This window comes from Cyprinus carpio, chromosome A1 (genome assembly GCF_018340385.1).
Source record: "Cyprinus carpio isolate SPL01 chromosome A1, ASM1834038v1, whole genome shotgun sequence".
NCBI lineage: Eukaryota > Metazoa > Chordata > Actinopteri > Cypriniformes > Cyprinidae > Cyprinus > Cyprinus carpio.
The window spans coordinates 36,544,671-36,558,407 of NC_056572.1; the positions used below are offsets into that span (position 1 = coordinate 36,544,671).

Consider the following 13,737-nt stretch of genomic DNA (forward strand, 5'->3'; position numbering starts at 1 on the left):
ATAAATGAATGTTATTCACTTTTAACACTGATTTTTCTTTCCCTCGGCTTTCATAAGTGCATTACGTGTCCAGCAGAGGTCGCTCTTTCTTAATCAGCTCTCCAGTATTTGGATTATGAATATAGAGCAACATTATAGTGAAGTAGAGATCTAATGCTGAGATCTTGAGAGATTTAATGTGTTTTATTTCAGTTGATTTCATCTAAGGCTGAGGTTTGTTCTTATTACTCTTTCTTTCAGTGCTTGTTCACAGCCGCTGGTTGAATGTTTGAAAGAATGATTCCGGAGCATCAAACTAACCTTTAAATAACATTCTATTAATGTTAAGGAAATGGGACATTTTGATGTTCTTGGAATGTTCCAAATCAACGTTTTCAGAATGTTGAATTTAAAGTTAAATTAAGTTGAAAGAACAGTTGATGAAATTCAGACCTTTTAGAACACACTCCTCTGAGGTCGAGAGAACCAACACTGATTATTTGAAGAAAATTCTTATAATAAAAATCAGTTTGCTGGCTGCTTACTGACTGACTTGAAAGTGATTTTCCACTGCCACTAGAGTGAAATGTGACAGCTGTATGAATGATGGAGAGACAGTTAACGTTAAGCAACAATAGTGTGATTGTAAAGGCCTTGATTGAGTCATTCTGACCTCTAAAATGTGTCTGACAGTCTCTCTTTGTGTGTGTGTGTGTGCGTGTGTGTGTGTGTGTGTGTGTGAGAGAGAGAGAGAGAGACAGGTTTAACCATCTCGCTGAAGTCACATGTCTGAACCTGCAGATTTTTTGCTGTATAGCTGCAGTTTTTTAGCGGTTTATCAGCTTTCAGATGCACCTGCTTCACTCGATGTGCATCGCTGGCATAAACAGACATGCATTCGTGTGCAGATATTGCCGAAGTTAAGGCCTGTGTTTAAATGATCTTCGAGCAGGTTTGCATGACTAAGATCTCAAGTGTTAATGTATTCAAAAGAGTCATTTCAGATCAGTTTGACCATTTAGTTTATTTTACAGGGAAGTATGAAAACCTCAAACCAGTGTAAGAAAAATCATGTTAACAGTGTTTAAAAACAATAAAAACCGTATGATTCTGTGCTTCACATGAAAGTTGAACTGATCTTCCCTGAAACATTTAAACTTTATTGGTTATAAGGTAGTCTCTCATTTATTTTAGATTTCCGAGGTGATTTTCTGACATTAACGGCGAATTCTCTTCCTCAGGTTGTGTTTGCTGCGGCTGCTCGTCAGTTTTCTCTTCATGTTTTGTCTTCCGTGTCTTTTTGTCTGTGTTTGATGTGGAATATTTGATGAGGGGGCGGAGACTTCTGCAGCATCAGCGGAAGGGGCGGAGCTTTCCACACATATACCTGATTTCACATCTGCGGTTGTTTTAGAGTCAGTGGAAGCTGTTTCTGTGAACTCTCTGTGTTCGCTCGCATCAGATGCTGGACTTCGAACTGAGGTCAGAAGGTTTGTTTCTTGCTCATGACAGACATTTGCATCAGGGTTTCTGCTGAGGTCTGAAGCGCCATACTGAGCCAGCTGACAGAGAGCGAACGCGGCTGTTTTCTCTACAGGTAAGTGATGGTCTTCTTGTGATGTTACGGTACCCACAATCCCCTCATTCATCAGGCCACTGTCTGATCGAGTTGTCGTAGCCAGATTCAGAGGACTGTCTCTCCTGGAGAGGTTGAGAGGAACCAAAGTATCCTCATCAAATCTGTCATTCCCCCCTCTTTCCATCTCTCGGGATGCAGATGATGCCCTGTGCACAGAAACAAGAAATACGTAAATATATTTCCTTTTTTTTTTACTGTTTTGCTTTTTAAACTATTTTATTTTTATCTATTAATTTTAAAATAGTTTTAATTATAATTACATAAATTATAAGATATTGTAAAATGAATAATTTTATAAGTATTTTATTATAGATCTGAGCTCAAATGGTCAAATTTGATTTTTATTTTTTATTAAGTAAAATTATCAATATTAAACAAAAAAAACAATAATACATGTTTTTTTGTATTATTTATTATAAAAATTATACATAATATATTATCTATGATTATTTATTATATTTAATATAATACTTTGTAAGATTATCAATAGCAATTTCTAAAAATGTAATTTTAAATTATAAAAAGTATAATAAATTGTAAAATTAAAACTTTAATAAATAATTATTTTATTTATTGTTTTATTTATACTAATCATACCTTAGAGAGATTTTCATATTTTAAATGTAATTTTAAGTTAATTTTGTAAAATAATTCATATTAATTTGTAAAATTTGTATTATGTATTATATAAATAATTTGTGATTTATAGAAGGTCTGACCTCAGGGAGATTGTTTTTTTGTTGTTGTTGTTGTTGTTTTTTTTTTAATTGTAATAGTTTGTGAAATTTTCAATAACAATTTGTAAAATTATGGTTATATATTAAAAATAAACTATAAAACAAATTGTAAAAGTAATAATTTAATAAATAATTTGTATCAGATCTGACCTCAGGATGTGTGTTTAATTTTTAATATCATTTTTATTTAATAATTTGGCAAAATATAAAAAATAATTTGTACATTTATATATATATATATATATATATATATAAATATATATATATATATATATATATATATATAATATAGTATACTGCATGTGTGTGTGTGTGTGTGTGTGTGTGTATATATATAACATGTAGAATTTAATTATTGACCTCATGGAGATTATAATTTGTAAAAATTAATAATTTAATAAAATAATTAAATTTTAGAAGATCTGACCTCAGTGAGATTATAATCATGTTTTTTTATTTAATTCAATTTAATATAAGTAAGTTCTGACCTCTCTGGGAGACTCCTGTCCTCTTGTTCTTGTGTGGCCCCGCCCCTCTCTTCCGATTGGCTGGCTTCTAATGCACACCTCTCATCTGGTGGCTGCTGGGGTTTGTGGGAGGCGTGGGGTCTGTCGGGTGATCCGGCCGCGGAGCGTCCCGTCTGTGGACTCACCTGAACCTCCTTTCCCTTCACATTTGTGAGCGCATAAAAATCATGTGACACATTCAGGCCTTCGTGTTGCGGCGGCGCTGAAAACGCAGAACCGACGTCCATCACAGAGTATGGGACGGAGGACAAGGAGGGGTGAGTTTGCTCCAGCGGATGGTATCGGCCGTAGCTGGGAGCCGGGATTGTGTAGTAGTACCTGAAGTACTCCGGCATCGGGAGCAACGTCTGAGGAAACAGTCCGTGGACGTAAGGCAGGACGGGCTCGTAGATGTAGGGCTGATATTGAGGATAAAGCGGATAAAATGCTGCAGGAACGGCATGGGAGTGAAACCCCGGGAAATCCTCCATTGTTTCCTGCAGATGAGTCTTGTTTTGGAGGTTCAGAGCGGTGGGTGTGAACTCGACCGGAGGCCTCCAGACCGACCCGGGACCGTGAGGACGGAGCACTTCTGGTTTACACACAGTTGATGTGGTTACCTCACAGACGTCTGGAGATGTTGGTTCAGATGGCTGTGTTTCAGGGGGGTCTGTCTCCTCCTCTGACGGCCGTCCTCCGCTGCTTTCCTCCACTGCGCCGGCGCTGGAGCTGATGGAGGTGGAGACGGGGCACAGGTTGTGCTTCATGTGGTTGAACAGGTGTGATTTCTGGTTGCAGGTGAAGGGACACTGGAAGCACTGGTATCTGAAGGGCTTGCCCGGAGGACGAGGGATGTAGTGAGGCTTCTTTGGTTTGCGTTCTTTCGCAGGGATGTTCATCGCGACGGAGAAAGCACAGAAGTCGTGATAGATGGTCCTACGGTGATCTTGTTTGTAGAGAAGGATGATGGTTTTTACAGTAACACATCAATTATCCTATAAAGAGAAACATTTGACATTTAAACCTTTAATAGACACCCAGGTTGACATGATTTTTTTTTTATTTACAATTATTGTATTATTATTTTTTACGTATGTATGTATAATTTATTGTATGTTTGCAGTTTGTGGTTCCTTGTGGTTCCATATATATTTATATATACACACACACACACAAAATCAACATTTTCTCAGGATATGATCTAGATGTGCTCTACAGATCTGAATACATCTTTTCATTCATTGGATCATTTGAATTATAGCTGTCTTGTCTTTAATGTTGGTTCTGGCACTTGAATGAAGGCTTTCTGCAGTCGTGAAACCCTGCTGCTCTTTCTTTCGCCTCCAGAAGCTCAGCAGCGGCCTCCTGTCTGTGTCTCTGACCGACAGCACGTTATTTTAACTCTCCGTCGCATCGTTCCCACGTTCCTCATCCAAACCTGACTGTACTTCCTGGTCTCACCCGTGTGTCTCAACCAGCTCGTCCTGCAGGTTCCTCAGGTCGCGTGAGTCTCAGATCAGTGCCAATGTGTGAACCGACACTTGATTTAATGAGTTCTTCTAGCTGATGGTGTTACACTTATATAAGGGTTTGTCATGATAAACTCAATTCACACCAATTTAGAGTTACTGCTGTAAACTCCTGAAATGGGATCTTCATCAAACAGAGAGTAAAGTTTTCAGAATCTGTTTCATTTTATTTATTTTCTTATTTAGGCTACGTTGCAAGTTACCAGTTCGGTTCATTTCTGTGTTAGAGACATAATTACACACTCCATGTCTATTTTTTTTTTCTACTTAAAAATTGCAAGTTTAATTAAGTGTGTTTCCGTTATAAAATTTACAGGCAATTTCCGAGAGAAAAAAGTACCATTTTAATGTATTTTAGCAGACAATTGTTGCTCAGTTCTATTTATTGCACATGAACCGACCAGTTTTGCTCAGTCAAGCTGTAAACCACATCTGTTTTCCGTCTCATAAATGCTCAGGGTTTGAGTTTGTCGGGTTGATGTTATTCTTACCTTTCACCGCGTCCTGAAGCAGAAGCACCGTCGCTCTCGGTCTGGTCTTGTTCTGTAACAGGTGTCTGGGACGGGTGAAGTGAATCTCTGCTGAAGAGCTCTACCTGTCCGCTGGTGTCACACCTGTGAAGGGGCGGAGCTCCAGCCGTTTAGCACCCTGAGGATACACAACCTTTGCGCGCCTGCAGGTACATGACACTCACACGCTCTGAGCTGTATTGTGCTTAAATGATAAGAAGTCCTTTAGAGCTCTAAAGTGCACCTGGAGCCGCTCAGATCATTTGATCAGAAATATCTGAGTTTGTATGAGATCTCTTTGCAGATTTTGGTATCTTGTGCAAATTTGAGAAGCTGCAAACTCCTTGTGCAAAAGTCTCCATTGAGTCTGACAAAGAAAAAAAAATTATATATATATATAATTTTTTGTTTTCTTTTCCTGTGGTAATCTCAAAGGATCATACTTTAATAGAAATAAACACAGAGATGGTGTGTCTTCAGCGTGTTGACAGGTTGGCATGAGCAGAATGCACTTGATCGAGATGTTTCTCTTTCCGGAGGGCACAGACATCCCAGCATGACCGCAGGTGCTGTTCTCTCTCTCTCTCTCTCTCTCTCTCTGTGTGTGTGTGTGTGTGAGAGAGAGAGATGCAGGGTATGAGGCGTGGCAGTCTGAGTGAATCAGCAGGTGTAAATGTTCGTCACACTTTCACTCGACTGTAAACAGGAGCGTTGGGAGGCGAGCAGGTGAGGACAGATGTGGGCAGGTCTGCACAGGTGAGCAGCTCAACAGGTCTCGAGTACAGCAGTGAAGCATTATTATTGCAGCAATAATGTCACCAGTTTAAATATATATTTAATTTGTATTTGTACTACTGTAATTTGTCTAGATTGTTTTATATTCTATATAAATTATATATATATTATTTTATTTATTGTATATTTTACTAGTTTTACTATATATGCACACACACAGTTTTATTTATTTTTATTTATGTAAATGATATGGATTTTATAAATTTTATTTGCCATTTTGAATCTTATGGTTTGTTTTATAGGTAATACTATATTTATTTATTTATTTTAGTCATTTCTTTTATTTAAAGTAATGTCTCTCTAATATTTAATTAAATGATGTAGATTTTGTTTATTTATATTCGTTGTTTTGAGTAATTGCTAACGATTACTTTAAGGCAGGTTACGTCACGTATGACGTTGCCGCCTCGTCCGTCCAATCACAACAGCGCCCGCTGACTGACAGCGGTCCAGACGAAACAAATACACGTCCGCGTTTTCTTTCGTCCAATCATCGCGCCGCTCCCGCCCTGACGCGGAAGTGACCTGTGCTTTGTGGTCTTCACTCATCCGCGCACGTGCGCGCGAGAGAGTGAACGAAGAGCCAAAACACAGCCGATCTCAACTTTATACGGGCGGAGAGCGGGTTGAGCTCAGGTCACAGATCATCATCTGTGTGAGCATGCGCACTGGAGCACAGCTGCTGTGTGTCTGAGAGATGCGCGGCGCGCACGCGTCCAGCGGAGAGGCACGGGTGCGCGCTGAAGCGGCAGAGGGCGGCAGCGCTGCAGTGAAGTCCTCAGTCCTGACAACAGCAGCAGCAATGACAAGTATCTGAAAACAAATATCAAGCTATATCTTTTACTGTAAGGAAAGTTAGCACAAACACATTACAAGCGAAGCATTTGACAAATACACGTTTGTTAGATACATCTGGTATTGAAAATAATATTAACTGGCACTTTGTGTTTGTGACACGTTAGTGGGATATTCCCACACTTGTGGTCAATTATGCTAATACATGTATTAGAAGTAAAGTAGTTATATTCTATTCCATTGTACTCCATTCTGTTCTGTGGTACACTATTCTGTACTATTCTATTCCATTGTGTTCTCTTCTTTTCCATTATGTTATGCTGAAATTCTATTGTACTCTATTCTGTTCTATTCTATTGTCCTCGGTTCTGTTCAGTTCTATTATATTATATTCCGTTGTGTTATATTCTTTTCTGTTGTACTCCATTTTGTTCTGTTCTATTCCACTGTGCTGTTCCACGTGCTGGAATTCTATTTGTTGCACTCAGTTCTGTTCTGTTGTACTCTATTATGTGTCATTCTGTTGTCCTGATATTCTGTTCATTTTACTCTGTTCTATTGTATTCCATTGTGTTCTACCCCATTCTATTCTGTAAGAACTGTATTTTGTATTCTGTATTAATACTGTATTCTGGTGAATTGTATTTTTTTCCCCTGTTGTACTCTGTTCTGTTCTAATCTGTTGTGCTGTATTCTATTCTGTTCTTTTATGCTCTATTATATTTGGTTATATTAATTTCTATTATATTGTTTTCTGTTTTAATATATTCTGTTTCTTTTCTGTGGTGCTCTATTTTATTCCATTATGTTGCTCTCTATTCTATTCTATTCTATTCTATTCTATTCTATTCTATTCTGTCCTATTCTCTAATTGTGTTCTATCCTGTCCCATTCTGTTGTGGTGACATTCTAATCATTGTATTCTATTCTCTTCTGTTCCATTCCATTGTACTCTATACTATTTTATTATGCTGTGCTCTATTCTATTCACTTAACTTTGCTCTATTCTGTTCTATTGTTTACAGTTGTGATATATTTTAATACATTATACTTTGTTCTGTTCTATTCTCTTATATTCCGTTGTGCTCTATTCTATTCTATTTTTTATATTCTATTCTATTCTATTCTAATCTATTTTTTGTGCTCTATTCTATTCTGCTCTATTCTCTTGCATTGCACTGTTCTAATTTGGTGTTCTCTGCAGTAATATATTATGTTCTTTTCTGTTGTGCTGTACTTTATTCTATTCTGTTGAGTTCAGTTTTGTTGTAACTCTGTTCTGTTGTATTCTGTTGTTTCAGTCGGAGATCATGCCCGTGTTTAATGCGTCTGATTGACCGGACGAGTGTCTGTAGGTCATACTGGAGCACTCATCTCGTGTGTGTGTGTGTGTGTGTGTGTGTGTGTGTGTGTGTGTGTGTGTGTGTGTGTGTGTGTGTGTCAGGATAACTCCAGAGAGCTGATGGAGAGATGGAGGCTGAGGTTTGAGGACAGAGGCCTTCCAGTGCTGATCTCAGGCCACAGCTCGTCCAGCCCACGCGGAGGTGTGTGTGTGTGTGTGTGTTCCTGCAGCGCTCGAGGACGCTGTCTTCACATTCATCTGGTTCTCTTGTCACACATGCATCAAGCTCACGTGATGTTAAACAGACACACACACGCTCTGTGTGTGCGCTTCAGGAATCAAAAGAAGTTTCTTATCAGTGTTTAGCTGGTGTCAGGAGCTCGAGCCGCTCCGTGTTTAGAATACCAAGCTTTCAGCATCACACACACACCTGTAGACTAACACGTCAAACACACACTGAGATCTGTGTGAGAGAGCGCAGCCCGTCTTAACTGGATTGACTTAACCAATGTAACGGATCTGAAGTAGAAACAGACAATGAGTGTGACAGCAGCCCCGCAGCAAGATGCGGCGTGTGTGTTAATGCTGATAGAGGTGTGTGTGTGTGTGTGTGTGAGAGAGAGATGTACCACCTGTACAAAATGACAGCGTGTGTTCGGCAGACCTGTCAGAGGAGCTCAGTGAATGACTAAACCGTGTGTGAGATGGTAAAACAAGTTCAATCTGCAGTGAAATCTATTCCACCTTCTTATTTGGTTCATAATGACATCTGTTGTGTTTCAGCGCCGGTGAGTCATTGTGATGCTCCACACAGAAACACATGCTTCAGATCGAGTGTGTGTGAGGGTGAAACGTCCCCTACAGTGTGTGAAAGGCCTTGGCGTGCTTCAGATCATGAGAAACTCACACACATCTGTTGTTTTTGTACTGTGTTTGCTGGCAGCGCAGGCTTTAATAATGAACAGAAAACCAAACATGTACGGTTGTGTTTGTGATGTTGTAATGTTGAGCATGTGCCCTCTCAGTGCTGTTGTGTAATCAGATCTGTGATCGTGCTGCTGATGTATCAGTGAGAGTCTCTCCTGCGGAGCCGCTGGAGCCGCTCGTGTCCGACGCTGTGGCTAGAGAGAGCGTGAGAGTGAGACGCGGCGCTAACAATCCTTCCCTCGTGTCCTCACCGCTCGCTCTTCACATTTACAGCAGCGCTTCACACAACTGAGCGATTCTTGCCTCATTAACTCATTCACGTGTCACTCCAAACCTGTGTGAGTTTCTTTCTTCTGTGGAACTTATAAGGAGATATTTAGCTGAATGTTCAAGCTGCTCATTTCCATACAACAGTAGATTAAAGTGATCATATCCATCAGGCTCCAAAAATTAGAAAAAAACACTTAAAAAATCATCAGAATTTCAGTCTGTTTTTCACTCAAAGCATCACATGACTTCTGAAGCCATGTGACTATATTTATGGTGGGGTTTATTTTTTAAAAAAAGTTCTTTTTTTTTTTGATTTTTATTAATACTGTTAACTGGTTAAAAATTGAAACTGTTCATTGAAATGTAGCTGAAGTACAAATACATATTAAAAAAAAACTACCTGATGAGCCTGAATAAGTCATGGCAGAATATTCATTTTTAGATTAAACGTTCCTATAGTAATAAAAGAAAAATGACATTCTTTATGCTTCTCACTATTCGTGTCTCATACTGTTTTTGTGTATGTTTGGTGTTGTAAATGTGTCTGTGTGTGTGAGAGAGAGATAGAGAGTGTGTGTGTGTGTGTGTGTGTGTGTGCATGTGTATGTGTGCGTGCATGTCTGTGTGCGCGTGTGCGTGTGTGTGTGTGTGTATGTGTGTGTGTGTGTGTGTGTTTGTGTGTGTGTGTGTGTATGCGTGTGTGTTAGTGGTTTGATGGCTGCTGTCTGTGGATTGACGAGCTGGTTGTTTGGGAGGGATTTTTCCGTGTGCTGGTTTCCAGAAGGGCAGAACCAGCTCTCTTTGAGGTTGAGAGGAACGCCAGGAATCCTGCTCTCCTCCAGGAGCACGAGATCAGAGAGCACCCGTGACTTTAATGCACAGACGCAGAGATTAATTTGAAAAAAACTGTGACCGAATTTGCTTTTTATAATAGACTGTCATCTACTGATGGAGATTATGATTATGATGGTTCACATTTGAACCATATGCCATATATCATGCTCATCAGGACACACTTCCTGACTGATGCTTGTGATTGATGATGATGTTTCAGGATGACATCATGAGGCCTCAGAGAGTTCGACTACAGTATGAAGCTGCTGCAGCGAATCCAACCGCAGTGAGTAATGACACGTTTCTAAAGAAATGAATAATATAATAAATCTAGGATGCATTACATTGACCCAAAGTGACAGTAAAGATATTTATAATGTTTCAAAAGATTTCTATTTCAAATTAATGCTGTTCTTTTGAACTTTCTATTCATCTGTGAATCCTGATAAATAAAACGTATCACCGTTTCCACAAAAATATTGTGCAGCACAACTGTTTTCAACATTGATAATAATCAGAAGTGTTTCTTGAGCAGCAAATCAGCATATTAGAATGATTTCTGAAGATCATGTGACACTGAAGACTGGAGCAATGATGCTGAAAATACAGCTGCGCATCACAGAAATAAATTACACTTTAACAGAGATTCACATAGAGAACAGTTATTTTAAATTGTAAAATATTTGAAATATATACCATATTAATATACCATGAGAGTAAACATGGTTTAGTGTTATTTTCACATACGGCATCAGCATGAGAGCCAGCGGTTATTTTGACAGTGTTTTTTTTTGAGGGCTCGGTTTGTTGCTTTGACCTCTGACCTCGGGTCACAGCGGGTGGAGCGGAGACAGACCGAAGAGCTGCGCCGCTAAACAAACAGAGCGGAGATCACTTGACAGGAAATGAGACGGATCAGTGAAAGCGCGTGTGTGTATGTGTGTTGTTTTAGGGTGTAACTTGAGTTTGTGTTGTGATCTGCTGTGTCTAGTGAATGGTGCTTCTGTACACACCACAGTAACAAATGCAGACATCTTTTGTAACTTAGACTATAAACTATAAATGTCTTTACTGTTATTTTTGGTCAATTGAATGCGTACTTAATGAATAAAAGTATTAATTTCTTAAGAAAAATACACACACACACACACACCCCTTATATCTCATATATAGATGATCAATATAAACACTAATGTCCTTTTTGTGTGTGTTTGTCATATTGTGTGTTGTAAAGTGTGTCGAGTTCCTGAAGGCTCCACTGAGTGTTACACCAAGTCCAGCGCAGCTCCTCACACACACACACACACACACAGACACACAGACTCACGCACACACACACACAGACAGACACACACACACACACACACACACACACACAGACACACACACACACACAGACAGACACTCACACGCACACACAGACAGACACACACAGACACTCTCACACAAACACAAACACACACACACACACACACACACACACACTTATCAGAGAGAATAATGTCAGCATGAAAGGAAAGTTCACCCTATTTGTTGTCTAAATGCATGTTATTGATCTTATTGTGAACGATTCTTTATTTTAAAAATCTTCACTGGATTGTACAGGCAGGCGATGGATTTCTGCCCCGTGATGTATGCTGGCTTTCTCCTAGTATTCAGTGTGCTTAAACCCCACCCCTTTATAACAATCAAATCCAAGCTTGCATTCAGGTCCGCCTGTTTTCGAGTGCCACACCCACACGTCAACATCCAATCAACAGCCGACAAACAGAACCAAGTCCCAACATTTGCTTCCATCTCTATAATCTTATATTGTGATGCAAGACTACAACATTTTTATTTTTTTCTCAGAATAACATGCACAGATTAATCATTCACAATAAGAGCAGGAATATGCATTACATAAGCAAACAGAGTCGGTTTTGATTTCATCAGTATCTGTCATGTGACCTACTTTAAAGTGAAGTTTAGCTGAGAATAATGTATTGCAGGACCAGTGTTATTTTTATTTATTTCAAGTTTCAATAATTGTGTAATGTGCTTTTGTCATTTTTAATTAATTATTTAAAGAATTTCTATGTATCTATTATATTGTTTTTAGTTATTTTAGTACATCAACTGATTGTAGTTCACTAATTTCTAATTAAGTTTTAAATCTAATATTTATATTTTATTTTGTTTCAGCTTTATTTAAATTACATAAAACAATTATTTTTTAAACAAAAAGAACAGTGTGCTGTATGTACTTTGATGAGTTTTGGGAACTGATTGGTCATAAAATGTTAAAAAAGTTGTTGTTGCTCAGTTATGACAATTATGAAATCATTAATGAAAGATAATGCTTTTTTTTCTTTAGAATATTGTTCGCTTTATTAAGGAAGTAAAGGATGTGGATTTTAAGTGTGTGTGTGTGTGTGTGTGTATGTGTGTGCGCGAATGAGCGTGAGGTGTGTGTGTGTGCGTGCGCGTGCGTGTGCGTATGAGTTAGAGGTGTGTGTGCCTGTGAGGGGTGTGTGTGTTTGCATCTCTTTCATGACAGTGTTTGATCTCCATGTTCAGTGTGTGTGCCAGCAGGACATGTGTAGGTGTGTGTGTGGTCAGGAAAGGAGAGGCGTGTTGTGTTTTGGGGGGTCGCGTGCCACACGGTCAGTAGGTCACCACCGAAACAGGATGTGTACCTGAAGACAGATATTTCCACGGAAACGGTGCACGGGTGTGAGCGTAGAGCATCACACGCACTGGCAGGAAACGGATCCCGAGGGTCGTGAGGTCAGACTCCTGTGGAACCTTCCCAAACCATCCCAAAAGACTAATTATGATCCCAAAGAGAGAGAAAGTATGAGTGCTGCTCTACAAGGCAACTTCAAATTATAATAACACCCTAAAAACCACCTAGCAACCGTTTAGGACACTGTAGCACTGGATGGCAATGCCCTAACAACCGCCTAGCAACCGTTTGGGACATTGTAGCGCTGGCCGGCAATGTCCTAACAACTGCCTAGCAACCGTTAGGGACATTGTAGCGCTGGCCGGCAATGTCCTAACAACTGCCTAGCAACCCTTTGGGACACTATAGCGCTGGCAGGCAATGCCCTAACAACCGCCTAGCAACCATTTAGGACAAACCACCTAGCAACCATTTAGGACACTGTAGCACTGGATGGCAATGCCCTTACAACCGCCTAGCAAGGATACTTTAGCTCTGCCCAGCAATGCCCTAACTACCAGCAATGCTTCTAAAAATGCCTAGCAACCATTTAGAACACTGTAGCACTGCTCACAGCACCCTTGCAACTGCCAAGACATTAGCGACTGCATAGCAACCACTCAGAACATCCTAGCATCGCCTTAGGGATTACATGCAGAATCCTAGCAACAAGCAACCATTCTGAAAACCATACCTACTGCCTAGCAACACGCTAACACACTCAGACTACATAGAACTACATAGAAACATTCTAGCAACCTGGGGCCCATCATGGCAGCATGTTTTAAATGGATAAACGTTCACATTTCCTTCATGAACAGTCTATTTTTAATGTGTTTGCTGATGGTTTTCTGCTGTGAGTTTCTCCTCCGCATGTTCTCGTTCACTGAGAAGGGAGTCGTGTTTCTCTTGGGTGTGTTTGACATTCCAGGCGAGGTTACCCAGTGAAACACACACACACACACACACACACACACGTGTCCAGTGGGCAAGATCTCCATTACGACACACTCGCACCAGCTGACACACACACACACACACACACACACACACTTGACATTTGACACTGGACTAGTAAGAACAACAGGATTTATTGTAATATTAAAGACTTTTAAACCCAGTAATGTGATTTTGGGCTTCATTAACACAGTGAATCAAGTGCACACTG

The 13,737-nt window shown here is 39.7% G+C and overlaps 1 protein-coding gene and 1 long non-coding RNA gene across 2 annotated transcripts; one reads left to right on the top strand and one right to left on the bottom strand.

Moving 5' to 3' along the window:
- Positions 1–984: 984 nt before the first annotated feature.
- LOC109071260 (zinc finger protein 750-like) lies at positions 985–5,188 on the bottom strand. Its single transcript, XM_019087737.2, has 3 exons — positions 4,882–5,188; positions 2,844–3,856; positions 985–1,764 (listed from the first exon to the last, which is right to left on the bottom strand). The coding sequence occupies exons 2-3, from the start codon at positions 3,758–3,760 to the stop codon at positions 1,197–1,199; spliced, it is 1,485 nt and encodes a 494-aa protein (XP_018943282.2). The 5' UTR covers positions 3,761–3,856; positions 4,882–5,188; the 3' UTR covers positions 985–1,196.
- Positions 5,189–6,053: 865 nt separating this feature from the next.
- LOC122146416 lies at positions 6,054–9,633 on the top strand. Its single transcript, XR_006160971.1, has 3 exons — positions 6,054–6,503; positions 7,934–8,033; positions 8,615–9,633. It is a non-coding gene; the product is annotated as an uncharacterized LOC122146416 (long non-coding RNA).
- Positions 9,634–13,737: the final 4,104 nt, after the last annotated feature.

What these genes read in the sequence shown, in the direction of transcription:
- LOC109071260 (XM_019087737.2), bottom strand. Translation starts at nt 3,760, where the DNA reads ATGAACATCCCTGCGAAAGAACGCAAACCAAAGAAGCCTCACTACATC. An exon ending in GACAGGAGTCTCCCAGAGAG is followed by an intron (nt 1,765 to 2,843) that starts GTCAGAACTTAC and finishes TTCTGTGCACAG; the next exon opens with GGCATCATCTGCATCCCGAG.